This window comes from Pelodiscus sinensis, chromosome 2 (assembly GCF_049634645.1).
Source record: "Pelodiscus sinensis isolate JC-2024 chromosome 2, ASM4963464v1, whole genome shotgun sequence".
Classification (NCBI taxonomy): Eukaryota; Metazoa; Chordata; order Testudines; family Trionychidae; genus Pelodiscus; species Pelodiscus sinensis.
The window spans coordinates 45,512,444-45,526,830 of NC_134712.1; the positions used below are offsets into that span (position 1 = coordinate 45,512,444).

Below are 14,387 nucleotides of genomic sequence, written 5' to 3' on the forward strand. Positions count from 1 at the left end.
TTTTATGAATTGAAATGTCCTGAAGTCATTCAAATGCAGAATTGACACGTGACAAAACTTTGTGAGAAACATTTTATGTAAGGCCTTCCAATATCTCCACTATAGGCTATCTTTATATATTTTAAAGTGTAGGCTTCCTTTGAACTAAATAAATAGTGAAGTTTTGATTCAGCTATCTGAACAATGTAGCTGGAGTGAATGTAGCTTAGATTGACTTATTGTGATGTTAACACTGTGCTGGATCAACACAAGAAACTTTAACTTACGCTTCTCATTTCAGTGGTGTACTGGAGTCAATGGGAGAGGGATCTGTGATCAATTAAGACCCACTAAATTGATCCCTGGTACATTAATTGCCACAGTATCAATTTGGAGTAAATGTAGACATATCCTTAGTGTCCTGTTTCAAAAATACTAATTTAACAAATTTTCTTTTTGTGGAATGATAAACAATAAAGAATAACCAGACCAAGTGTAGCCAGACAGAACCCCCTCCCCCCCGACATCCTTGGATTCTGTATGGCTACATTCCACCCCCTTGTTACGTCACACACTAAGTCCCAGAATGCAAGGTGATGGTGATGCCAGCACCTTTTGCCCTCTTTGGAGGAAGCTAAAACCGTCCCATCAGGGTAGCCTCATTAGGGGGTTCACAATCAAGGGATTGGGTAGGATCACTTTCTAGCGCATGTATCGGATCGTTGCTGAGGTTACAGCTGTGTCAATTAAGCGCTTCACAAGGCATAAGATCACACAAAAGGCAATTACAACAATCAAGATAGTAAACACGGTATTTACAATGGAGTGAATAAATGGCGTCAGTGAGAAATCTAGGTGTTGGGCTAGCCACTCTAGCCATGAGATTTTCCCATCCTTGCTCTTAATAGCAGATACGTCTTGTTCAATTTTTCCCGAGTTATTTACATAGAAGCAGCAAGACTGATTAATAACTGCACATACCCCTCCCTGTTGGGCTAGGATTGCGTCTAAGGCACTCTGTTTTGTAGGGCAAAACGGGCTACTGATTGGATTTGCTCATTGAGCAAGCCCAGGGCATCTTCAGCACTTCCTCTGTTTGCCCGGATACATTTACCAAAGCCTTCTCGAGCTCAGCTACTCCAAGCCAGGGAAGGAATGCACGCGCAAACTGATGGAAACCTGTGGGATGTTCTATAAGGGGATTAATGGAAAACCTTTGTGGTGACCAATGTAAGAAGTTCTCAAGGTTAGTGATACCTGGAGCCATGATATGGGGGTGCATAGTGAGTCCCCCGGGAACAGCATGTCCCAGTGAGCACCACCTTTTCCAGTTTATAGGCAGTTATTTGTAAGCTCTCTGCTCACAAATGAAAAACAATCCGTGCTCCTTTTCTAAAATAGGGGTATAGGGTCCCTTGTACCACTCTTTTCCCATGGGTCCTTTCTTCGGAGCATGGTGGGTAACACAATAACTATCATTGGTGGCTGTGCAGTGCAGTGCGAGTAATAAATCCTGTAAGACTTGGTCTGTGGGGAATAAGTTAGTCCCAATACACTGGTGTAGAAGCAGGGTACTATTGGTTACCAGTGTGGGGTTATAGATTTGTCCGATGCTGGGAATCATGAATAGTGAGTTGTTAAACCAAGTTTGCCCCTTAGGGTACTGGCTGAAATTCAGGGGAACAAGGGTGGATTCCCAACAAGTTAAGGGTTCCTGGTGGGGTGTGTTAATGTCCCAGGTTCCCGATTTCTTGTTAAAGACCACAGTGTAGGTACATTGTTTATCCTCCAGCCACCCTAGGTGGGCTCCAGTATCATTCACATTTGCAAAACAGATGGGGTACACTTCCCTAGAGGTCCCTACTACATACTCTAAACGTTGACCCCATACCGTAGGCTGCCAGCGTCCGTGCCACCCCCAAGACCTCCCCCCAGAGTCATTCTGAAGATCCTGGTGGTCGGGGTCACTGTCGTCGAACCAGGCTGGTCCCCACCTGATGTCGCTCTGTTCCACCAGCTGTTCAAGTTTAGAGGAACAAATTCAATCCCTAGTCTTGTAGAAGAGTTCAACAGTGTGCACATCCAGCAGTCTGAGGTGCCAGCAGCTGAGGCGGTGGTTTGGATGGCGTTCTGGAGAGGCTGCTGTGGCCACAAGGAATGTTACAACAAGTTCAAACATGCTGTGGCTTGAGCGGGGCCAGACGGAGGCATGGGCGAGCTGGGCAGCTGCCCAGGGCGCCAACTGATGGGGGGCGCCTGATGGCAGCTGTAAGGGGTGCGCGGCGTCCCTTACTGCTGCCATCAGGCGCCGCGCGCCCGGCTCCTGCAGCGCCGGCCAGCAACGCCCTTTCCCCCATGGCCCTGAGGCCCTACACGGCCTGGCATATGTGACAGCCAGGCCGGACTGGGCCATGCTTGCGCTGTGCGCCCCGGGGGCAGGCCTACACACCCTAGGGGGGCAGGCCCGTGCATGCGCTGTGCGCCCAGAGGCGCCAGAATGCCACACAACCAAGTTTTGTGACTAATGACAACGAGTATGAACGTTATCACCTTTGATTCTGAAAGAAAGCACAAGGTCAACTGGTCTTGGATACAATCCAAGCCTCGGTGATAGTTATTGGTATCCTTCCAGAACTTGAGGTGGTCCACACCCCCTTTCCTTTATAAGTTTGGAGAACGTGTGTCTGTGTTCCAAGGCTGGGGTGTTTAATTACAATGGTATCCCCAGGAGCATATTTGGAGTCCTTCAGTGGTGTATTTTGGGCTGGAGAGATTCTTCCTGTGGGAAAGAATCCTTTACTGATAGGGCTACCCATAGGGGTTTGCCGGTTGTTCAGCCGCTGAACTATGACGTCTAGTCTGTCTCCCCATGTACCGTCCGTGGGCTTAAAGTGGTGCTTTAGCAACTCATTCCATCTCTCAATTATGCCGTTGGACTGGGGTCGGTACGGGAGGTGAAAGGTCCACTGAACTCCGTTCTGGAGGGCCCACTCCTGAACTAGCTTATTCTTAAAATGTGAGCCATTATCTGATTGTATTTCTTGGGGTGTTGGGACAAGTGCTGTTAAGTGGTTTAGTCCCGTGAGGGTTGACAACCCCGTTGCCAATTGGGTCGGGTAGGCAAAGCCGATTCCCGAGACAACCTCCATTCCAGTCAAAATATACTTCCATCTCTGTCTGGTGAAGGTAATGTAATCAATTTGCCAGGTTGCCCATAGTGCTTGTCCCTCTCGTATTCTGGCAAACCGCTGTCCCTCGTTAATGTGCTTTCGGGTCTTAGCACAAAGAGCACCCCCTGATATGTGCCTGCCTCACCAGTTCCTCACTCCCTGTATGCCCCAAAGTCTCATGTAGCCATGTGTATAAGCATTCCCAATCCACCTGGGTGGCAGAGATCTGGGCTATCGCATCGGCTAAGTTATTTAATTGGGCAGCTGGAGCGTTGTTCCGTTGGTGGGCTGACACGTGACCTATGCTTAGGATCAGTTGGGTTGCATGGTGATAGATCCACTTCCAATATTCTAATCCCCAGACTGGTTTCCCTCCTATCATCCAGTGGTTATTTCTCCAATTAGTTATCCACTGGGTGGCTCCTGCCCATACAGCATAGGAGTCTGTGTAAATAGTGCTAGCACTTGCATCACAGGATAGTTTAATTGCTGCTAATTCCGTGACCTGGGTGGATCCCTCTATAGCAGTAGTCAGTGGAGTTATCAGCTGGGACTGCTGCAGCCCTTCCTTTCCACTTCCCCTTGATCAGTTTAGCACTGCCATCTGTAAACCAAACTCCCTTAGGGCGAGATGGATCAAATGGAGCGGCGTCTCGGGTAGGAGATGGCTGTGGGGGTAGGTGATATTCGTCGGGCATTCCCACCTTCCACAGAGATTCTTTAATCATGGTGGGGTTTTGTGCGGTGTCTGCACCATCTACCCTGTGGTGTATGATAAACAATAAAGAATGATCAGACCAAGTGTAGCCAGACAGAACCCCGCCTCCCCTATGAAGGCCAGGCTTCATGAACTGGGCTTGTTTAGTTTGGAAAAAAGAAGATTAAGGGGGGACATGATAGCGGTTTTCAAATATCTAAAAGGGTGTCACAAGGAGGAAGGCGAAAATTTGTTCCTCTTGGTTTCTGAGGACAGGACAAGGAGTAATGGGCTTAAAGTGCAGCAGGGGAGGTTTAGATTGGACATTAGGAAAAAATTCCTAACTGTCAGGGTGGTCAAATATTGGAATAAATTGCCAAGGGAGGTGGTGGAATCTCCCTCTCTGGAGATATTTAAGAACAGGTTAGATAGACATCTGTCAGGGATGGTGTAGACGGAGCTTGATCCTGCCTTGAGGGCGGGGGGCTGGACTCGATGACCTCTCGAGGTCCCTTCCAGTCCTATTATTCTATGATTCTATCCCCCTCCTCCTGACATCCTTGGGAGAGAGAATCCTTGAGAGCGAAATTCTGTCTTCAAAGGCTCCAGGGCCTCCAGAGGTGCTGGAATAACAATAGCCCTGGCTGTTAGACAGGAACCAGATAAGAGCGGCAATTGGGCCAGCAGGCGATCAGGGCCTCAGGCTGCCTTTGGCTGGTACCAGTAATTGATACGCCTACACACACTGTCCCAGAAGAGGAATCTGCAGCCCCATCAGAAAGAATATCCGGCCCTAATGATTTAGTTACCTCCGCCTCACAGGTGCAAATTAAGCTTTGGACCCCCTGTGGGAATGGGCGTCACAAAGACGTTCCAACTTAATTGGCATTTTAATGACAAGAGAAGCATCTACGTGACCACAGGGGTATAAATTGGGGCGCTGTGCCCCACTCTAATTGGAGATCCACCCATATACCTGCTGGTCAGGCAGTCTTGGACCCCCGAGACTTTAGGGACACCTTTGTCTCGTATCGACTGCTTCCCATTGGGATTGAGAGAAACCCTGACTTCACCGAAGTAAGGATCACAGGGGTGAGAATATACCTGCTAGGTGTCTATTTTGTACACATTTCAATAAGAGCTCAGAGAACCAAAAGGGTTCCATGGTACCTTTAAGTGACTTTTATTGTATTTTTTCTGTCTTGTCTTTGTAGTGGCTGTGTTATCTGTAACACAGCAGTAACATTTAACAGCTAAGCTTGCCTTGTAACAATAAAATAGTAACTGTTTAAGCTTTAACCCAACTCCTCCTGTTCCTGTAACAGAACCAAATGCAATCAAAAAGAACCATAGCCGGTCAGGTGTAAATGCAGTAAGAGCTGAGCGTTGAGTCGTGCCGCCTCCACGGGGCAGACTCTTGGGGCGTCCGTCAGCCTCCCTGGCTGCCAACTGCGAAGGGACTCTGTCCTAGCAGTCAAAGACTCGGGTGTGATAAGGCTCACAGACCACTCATTACCCCAGCCACTGGCTAACACCAAGACCTATATCTTTAGATTTAAGAGCTAGGTATTTATTGTTGTTATTAGCATTGGGGGACTGACTGGAAATGTAGGCTGTGGCAAGCCTATTTAGGAATCACAAGGTAAACCTCCAAGTGCTCCGTGGTAAAAATATGAAAAACAAAAATTGGTCACACTCATGTTTTAAAAACCAGGTGGTTGTGCAACTTCTAATGGCTTTAGTCAACAAATTTGATAAAGTGGCAAGCTGGGCTGAAAAGTTCAGTTTTGGTTCATTTAATAAAATTTGCCATCATTTCATTCTCTGTGGCCTTGTGTGTAACAGTAGTACTTTGTGAAGTTGATGGATTTCCACTCCATAAGGCTGACTGCAGTGTTTTGCATGTTCAGAAGCTTCAGAGGGTACAGACTAACTTGCCTACCCCCTGAGGCTAGTAGTACTTTAGTTAGCTAAATTGTGGGGCCCTTATTTCTGGTTACCAGAACTCACAATATTTTCAAAAGCATTGTATCGCTGATGTATCCTGCCATCTTTGAATTTATGTGCTGTTGGTTTTAAACAAAATAATGATTTAAGACTGAAATAAGCCATTCTAACAACAAATCTTGCAACAAATTATGAAGAAAATACATGGAAGGATTCATTCAGTTTGCCTTATTGTTTTTCAGGGTATGTCTACACTACAAAGTTAGTTCCAACTAACAGACATTAGTTCGAACTAACTTTCATAGGAGCTACACTAGCGCTCTGTTAGTTTGAATTTAATTCGAACTAACGGAGCGCTTAGTTCGAACTAGGAAAACCTCATTTTACGAGGATTAAGCCTAGTTCGAACTAGCTAGTTCGAATTAAGGGGTGTGTAGCTCCTTAATTCGAACTAGTGGGAGGCTAGCCCTCCCCAGGTTTCCCTGGTGGCCACTCTGGCCAACACCAGGGAAACTCTTCTGCCCCCCTCCCAGCCCCCGGACCCCTTAAAGGGGCACGGGCTGGCTACGGTGCCCGTGCCAGGTGCAAGCCTGCCAGCACCCAGCCAGCAGACCCTTCACCTGGCACGGCTCGAGCCACCTACCCGATGCCCTCCAGTCCTCCCTCTCTTCCCGGGACCAGACCTCGTCCACGATCTCTGCACTAGGCACAGGAAAGTGGCCGTCTAGGGCAGGAGAGCTGCCAGCCTGGCCACCCAGGAGCAGGTGTGCAAGAGAATCAAGGGGGTCCAGTGAGACCCCTGACCCTGAGCCCTGAGCTTACAATGGCCGTCCTGGGTCAGACCAAAGGTCCATCTAGCCCAGTAGCCTGTCTGCCGACAGCGGCCAACCCTAGGGACCCTGGAGGGGATGGACCGAAGACAGTGACCAAGCCATTTGTCTCGTGCCATCCCTCTCCAGCCTTCCACAAACCTTGGGCAGGGACACCACTCCTACCCCCTGGCTAATACCACTCCATGGACCCAGCCTCCATGACTTGATCTCACTTCCCTTTAAACTCTGTTCTAGTTCTAGCCTTCACAGCCTCCTGCAGCAAGGAGTTATACAGGTTGACTCTTTGCTTTGTGAAGAACAACTTTCTGTTACTAGTTTGAAGCCTGATACCCATTCCTTTCCTTTGGTGTCCTCTAGTCCTTCTTTATGGGAACTAATGAACTTTTCTGTATGCACCCTCTCCACCCCACTCATGCTTTTAGAGACCTCTATCCTGTCCCCCCTCTGTCTCCTCTTTTCTAAGCTGAAAAGTCCCAGTCTCTTTAGCTTCTCTTCATATGGGACCTGTTCCCAACCCCTGATCATTTTAGTTGCCCTCACCTCTCCCAGCCTCTCTCTTCCCCTCTCCCACCTCCTTTTCCCAGTCTCCCCCAGTTTTGTTCAATAAAGACAGATTCCATTTTGGAAGACACGTTATCTTTATTTTGTACATCAAGAAAAGGGGCTAGGGAAGGGTAAGTGGAAGGAGGTGAGGGAGGAATGGGGCACGAGCCCCCGATGGGGAGGACTGGGCTGGCTCTGCGGGCTTCTGGGGGTGGAAGCTCTCCTGCAGCCCCCCAATTGCCCCCTCTCCCCAGATGGCAGCCTGCAGCAAGTGCAGCCGGGCTGATGGCTGAGTGCTGTAATGTGCCCAGTGTGGGTAGTCCAGGCAATCCAAGTCAGGACTGCTTTGCAAGCGGGGCACCCCTGAGAACTGTCTGTCCAGGGTGGGGGTCGGGACCCTTTAAGCACAGCCCTCAGCTAGCCTGAGACAGCATCTCCACGCTCTAAGTCCTCCTCTGATGCCCTGCCGGCACTACTTCCGGCCATCCTTAAGCCCGGTTCAGGGTCCACTTAATGTGGACATGCTAGTTCGAATTAGCAAAACGCTAATTCGAACTAGTTTTTTAGTCTGGATCCGTTAGTTCAAATTAGCTTAGTTCGAATTAACTAATTCGAACTAAGTTAGTTCGAATTAAAGTTTTAGTGTAGATGTACCCTGAGTCTCTGATCTCCCACATGCTCCATATTCCAATCATTAAGGTATAAATTATACTGTAACTGGACATCCTCGGCTAGCCTGGGTCAACTGATTTAGGCTTGTGAGGCTTGGGCTAAGGATCTGTTTAATGATGGTGTTGATGTTTGGATTCCAAAGCTCGAGCTCCACTTGAGCCAAACACCTACGCTTCAATTAGGGCTTGGGTCCAAAGGTCTGTTTGAGAGCCTAAGTGAACTGACCCAGGCCAGCGATTATTTTTAACTGTACTATAGTCAAGTCCGTATACATCACCAAAAACTAAACCAAACTCTGTTCAGCAATTGTGAGGTCATCAGAATAACATTCTGAAATCTGTTGCACTTCTAACACTGTCTATTGCTGAGGGTAGTTTTTACCATTTCATAGAGTAATATTTTTAATATTGTTCCTGTTCCCAGAAGTTGTTCACTGAAAATAAACACATCTGGTACAAGTCTGTATCCCATGGCTGCTAAAAGTTAGTATAAACACAGTCAATTTGAAATTGGAAATGCTTTTGTTTGGCTCTGTCTTTAGTGCTGATTTTTTGTGTTTCAAGATGTTTGGCTAATGGTTGTTGGATTATTGTGTAACCCACACATGTAGTGTGGTTACTGAGCAATGTGAGTGGTACCTAGACCACAGCAAGGGTTAAGACCAAGAGACCTCTACAGCACGGGCTGGGAGACAGCTGGCTTTTAGCTCAGAGGGTAGAGGCTCCTATACTCAGCTCCAGTGGTCCTAGGTTCAAATCTGCCTGGTGGTGGTTATAAGTGGGGGATCGTCCAGGATCTCAACTGGATCTCTGAAGCTTAGGTCACCCTTCCTCACCTAGGGGAAGTATGTAATCCATACCACCTAGTGTGGTTACTGAGCAATGTAAGTGGTACCTAGATCACAGCAAGAGCTAAGGTCAAGAGACCTCTACAGCATGGGCTGGGAGCCAGCTGGCTTTTAGCTCAGAGGGTGGAGGCTCCTATACCTGCTTCAGAAGTTCCAGGTTCAAATCGGCCTGGTGGTGGTTACAATTGTACTTTGAAATATATTCTTACTTATCTGGTAGGCTTTCATATTTATTCATTTTTGTCTCCTCTTTCCACTATACCCACCCCTTTCAAAGTTGAGGAAACCATAGAGCAAGCAGACTACCTCTATGGGAGTGGAGAAACCAAAAAGCTTTATCAATTGCTGATCCAGCACAAAACCAGGTATTTAATTGTATTGGCTATCCCCACATTATTATGACTAATATTATAAAAACTATAGAAATATGGACTGCATTCACTAGCAATTAACATGTATATGAAACCAACTGAATATTGAAAAATAAATAGTTTGGGTCTGTCAAGGCTGATTCCCCACTCTGGCACAATGAATGGGTCGCAAAAGCAACCCCAAAACCTTATCTTTCCAGGCTTTGGTATAAAGCTTTCCCCCAACATCTTAAAAACCTAGATTTTGGGAATAAAAATCCACTGCCATCATCAAGTGCTTTTGTACTCACAAACATGGGTGGACACTTGAAACCAACCCCAGGGAACCCCAAACTCTTTTCTCCAAAGAGATTGAAAAAGAGAAAATATAAACTGCAGTCTATGGTTGCTCTCCTCTAGTCATTGGCATGCAAATATCCACAGACAGATTTTCCAGGACACAGAACTGAACCAATATCAGGTTAATTAAAAAAAGGAAGAACTTTTATTATCAAAACAATACTCCTATTACAAGCATAATTGGATTGGCTAGATGGTAAGAGCCACCAATTAATAAACTCATGGGGAATCCCATGGGCCAAAACTTAGTTACAACAGAAAGGAAAACCCACTACTAATAGCACAGACATCAGATCCAAAGTCCCACATAGAAAACAATAAAGCCTAATGGATTTATCTTAATTTTACCCTACTTAGACATTATGAAGAGTCTTTTTTCTTGGAGAGAGATATGTCTTCTGTCTCCTCAGTATCTAGAGCAAACTGGCTCAGAGACAAAGGAGGGAAAACCCCAAAATTCCTTTGTCTCAGTTTGAAATCCCTATCTGCATTTCTATTGGCTGACTACTACCTGGCTAGGTGCAGTTAACTCCTTAGTTCCCAGGCTGCTGGCCATCCCTCATGACCATGACAGAGTCATATCTAAATGTTGATTTCTGTGTTTTCCTTCCTGAGTCTTAACTTTAAATGTACTATTTGTGAATTTGCATCAGTTTAAAAAAAAGAAGTTTCTTCCTATGGAGCCAATATATGTATTTCTTCAAAGATCAAATTACTATTGCCAAAGATTTTTTAGCAAATCACTGTGACTGAGATTTCATATTTGTTGCATTTAGCCTTTTGTTGTATGTGATATAGAATTACCTTAATGCTAAGCTGAGTTGTGTAGTTAGTGATTAATTTAAAATCTGCTTTATGGACAGATCTTAATATATCCGTTATGTTTATAACTAGTGAGGATGCGGAGATACTATGGAGGCTAGCACGGGCCTCACGTGATCTAGCCCAACTTAGTAGCACCACTGCAGAGGAGAAAAAGCAACTGGTTTATGAAGCTCTTGAATATGCAAAGAAGGCACTAGAAAAAAATGAGTCAAGTTTTGCAGTACACAAGGTGAGCTGTTTAAAGTATGTTAATTGAAATGTTGCCTTACACTATCCTCAGACATCTGACAGTAGAAACAGGAGTAGTTGTGATTTGGTTGTGACTTTTTTAGCTGTAGAGTTATCTGGCAAACTTCTATGCTACCTCCTTTAACACACAGTGTTAGTTTTTTAACTAAGACCCAGGAGGATTTGACTGCTTTCAAAAAGACTCTGAATTTGGATTCTTGCAGATCAAGATCAAGCTAAGTCTGCAGGACCACAGAGGCAGCTGATTGGTCACAGTTCTTGGTGCCTGCACTGATCACCCTTTTTCAGTCTCGAAAATGCATTACATGTCCTATCTGTTGCCTCTGCGCCATAGTGGTGACTGCCGCAAGTTCCTAGGTTTCCTGGGTCCACCCTCCTTTCTTCTCCTGTTCCTCTTCTCTCCTCAGTAACGCCAGACCCATAGGGGTAACTGAGTACAGTCAGTCCTGCTGCCAATGCAATTTAGTAATAGTGAAACACTGGCTCCTAATGTATTGTGGTCAGCTGTGATGAGGACTTTTAAAGCAAACAGTAGTGCTAAGTCATCATAACACTTGAATAAATATTTGCTTATAAAAGTAATATTGATCTGGGTGTTGGTGGTGACAATTCTAATTTTATTTTATTAGAGCTACTAAATATCCTTTTAATAGTCTGCTTTATTTTGAATTTAGTGGTATGCAATCTGCATCAGTGATGTTGGTGATTATGAAGGAATCAAGACTAAAATTGCAAATGCATATGTTATCAAGGAACACTTCCAGGTATTGCAAATATCATTTTCTACTATGATAGCATCAGTATAGTTCATTTTGGAGCCCCCAGAAAAGTGGCTTGCTAGCTGTTTTCTGGGGTGGAAAATTGCAATTCTATGGCTGATCTCCCCATCAGTATCATTTTTCTCAGCAGCCTACAAACAGGAACCAGAGGTATCAGTATGGATTAAAAAAAAATATATGTGAATGAGGGCAAAAATCAGCCCACCAATTGGAACTTAACTCTTTTACTTGTGTCCCCTCCCTAACTTTCTCAGTTGCCTCATATTCATATTGATTGGGAGGTAATAAAATATAGCTCTGAAGCAAATTGCATCATAACCTTTGACATGGCATGTTTTGAGTGGGTTAATTAAAGACTAGTCTTACCTGCTTGTTCCACTTGGGGTGACGAGAGGAGCGAAGGTAATAAAAAATCTCTTTCCATGCCTGCTGGTATGCCTGAAGCAGGCTCTGATCACTCCTCATGTTCAGATAGTTGTAAAACCTCCATGCCTAAAGCAGTGTTGTTTCTGCCAGCTGGGCTGTCTCCTACTCCCTCCAGTCAGTAAGTATGTTTCTTTCAGAAGCATGAGCTAGTACACCACTTCTTTCTACAAATTGCAGACCAGTGAGGAGTTGTCATGGTCTGCCCTGTAACTCTGGGTGCCTGAGATGCCCTCCTGCTGTGGGTCATGACCTGGATGCTAGCAGACAAGCATGCAATTAACATATGAAAAATATCTTTGCGCAGCTTTGGGCATTGTGTTGTTGAGTTGCTTTCCATTAAGATAAAAATTCTCTGAATGGAAGGGGAGTGTTGTTGAAACCTGTTTGAGGTTCTGAAACTACAGGCAGTCCCAGGGTTACATACAAGATAGGGACTGTAGGTTTGTTCTTAAGTTGAATCTGTAGGTAAGTCGGAACTGGCGTCCAGATTCAGCCACTGCTGAAACTGACCGCCAGTTCTGACTTACATACAGATCAACTTAAGAACCCCAAGCGTCCCCAAGTCAGCTGCTGCTGAAACTGATCAGCAGCTGATTCCAGGAAGCCCAAGGCAGAGCAACTCTGCCTCGGGCTTCCTGTAGTGAGCGCTGGTCAGTTTCAGCAGCGGCTAAATCAGGACGCCTGGGGCAGAGCAGCTCCTCGGCACTACTGGACCAACCCAGCAGCACCCCAACTGCTCTGCCCCAGGCGTCCTGATTCAGCCGCTGCTGAAACTGACCAGCAGCGGCTGAATCAGGACCAGAGCAGCTGGGGTGCTGCTGGGGTGGTCCAGTAGCGCCCAGAGCGGCGCTGCGGGACCAACCGGCAGCGCCCCAGCTGCTCTGCCACAGGCATCCAGAGAAAAGCCTAGTCTGCTGGGGAGGGGGGGGGCGGGGCATACTAGCCGCGCCCCCCCCCCACCCCAGCAGACCAGGAAGACGCGGGCGGCGGACCGAGACGCACCGTGGTCCTGCCGCCTGGGTCCTCCGCGGCTTTGCTCCCAGTCTCCCTGGTCTGCTGGAGACCAGCAGACCAGGGAGACGGGGAGCAAAGCCTCTGAGGACGCCGGCAGTGGGACAGCCGCGGGGCGTCTGGCCTGTCCCGCTGCCGGCTTTCCCCGCGGCTTTGCAAAGCCTCGGGGAAGCCGGCAGCGGAGCAGCCCAGGCGGCCTGGGCTGCCTCGCTGCCCGAGCCCCCCCGCGGCTTTGCAAAGTCTGGGGAAGCCGGCAGCGGAGCAGCCCAGGTGCGCCTGGGTTGCCCCGCTGTCCAAGCCCCCCCCGCGGCTTTGCAAAGTCTGGGGAAGCCGGCAGCGGAGCAGCCCAGGTGCGCCTGGGTTGCCCCGCTGTCCGAGCCCCCCCTGCGGCTTTGCAAAGTCTGGGGAAGCCGGCAGCGGAGCAGCTCAGGCGGCCTGGGCTGCCTCGCTGCCCGAGCCCCCCCGCGGCTTAGCAAAGCCGCAGGGAGGAGGGGGGTGGGCAGCGTCTTTGCTCCGCGTCTTCCTGGTCTGCAGACCAGGGAGACGCGGAGCAGCTTTTCTCGCCCGGAGTACACGGGCGGTGGGACCGCGAGGTCCCGCAGTCCGTGTACTCCTGGGCAGCCCCGTTCGTAACTGCGGATCCGACATAAGTTGGATCCGCGTAAGTCGGGGACTGCCTGTAGTAGAATTTATACAGGATTGATCTCTGATACCAAGAATTGAGTACATTAACTTTGAATGGTGAGCTCGGAAAAGAGACTACTTAGGGAAGATATAATTAGGGATGTTAAAAAGCATTTAATTAAGTAAACGTGTAACTGCTGAAAATTGCAATGGTTACATGTTTAAATGCAGGGGAGGGCAGGCAGGAGCTGGTGTTTGCGATGAGCTAGTTTTTAAGCAGGCTTCCTGTGTGCACCAGCTCCCGCTTGCATCTCCCCAACCCCCATGCTGCTACTTCTGTATCCGAGGCAGTAGCAGGGAGGTGGAGGGGAGCTGTGTGTAATCATGAAGATTAACTGATGAGCCCAGGCAGCAGGTTTCAGCCAGGCACAAGAAAGTATTTTTCACTCTTCTTTTGCGGAAGAATTCTTGTGCAAAAACTCTTCCAGAAGAGCGCGTCTACACTGGCATGTGCCTTTGCGCAAGAGATGTGCTTTTGAGAGCATCTATGCCAGTGTAGACGCTCTCTTGCGCAAGAAAGCTCTAATGGCCATTTTAACCATAGGGCTTTCTGGCGCAAGAAATTCATGTTGCCTGTCTACAATGGCCTCTTGCGCAAGAACAGTTGCACAAGAGGGCTTATTCCTGAGCGGTAGCATCATAGTTCTTGCACAAGAAGCCCTGATTTTATACAGTAGAACGTCAGTGTTCTTGCGCAAGAACTCGCGGCTAGTTTAGACAGGCAAGATCGCACCAATGTAGACACAGCCAGCCTGTGGAACTCCTTGCCAGAGGATGTTGTCTCCGCCAAGACTATAATATATTTTTTAAAAGAGTTAGATATATTCATGGAAAATAGGTCTATCAGTGGCTGTTAGCCAGGATGAGCAGTGTCCCTAGTCTCTGTTTGCAGAAGCTAGACCTGGTTTAAGCAGTTAACCAATTAAACATAATGTTTAACTGGTTAACTGATTAAATTGGATTTTACATCCCTAGTAGGAGGGCAGGATACTGGGCTAGATGGATATTTGGTGTG

At 47.4% G+C, this 14,387-nt stretch overlaps 1 protein-coding gene across 4 annotated transcripts in view; it reads left to right on the forward strand.

Moving 5' to 3' along the window:
- RMDN1 (regulator of microtubule dynamics 1) overlaps window positions 1-14,387 on the forward strand; it is a 39,074-nt gene that overhangs the window by 6,103 nt on the left and 18,584 nt on the right. For 3 of the 4 annotated variants that reach the window (XM_075920438.1, XM_075920437.1, XM_075920439.1), the window contains exons 3-5: window positions 8,966-9,053; window positions 10,293-10,452; window positions 11,147-11,236. In XM_075920438.1, coding sequence (XP_075776553.1) covers window positions 8,966-9,053; window positions 10,293-10,452; window positions 11,147-11,236 — 338 coding nt within the window. Of the gene's footprint in view, window positions 1-8,166; window positions 8,324-8,965; window positions 9,054-10,292; window positions 10,453-11,146; window positions 11,237-14,387 lie in introns of those variants that run through there. The other variant, XM_075920440.1, reaches the window with a different exon arrangement.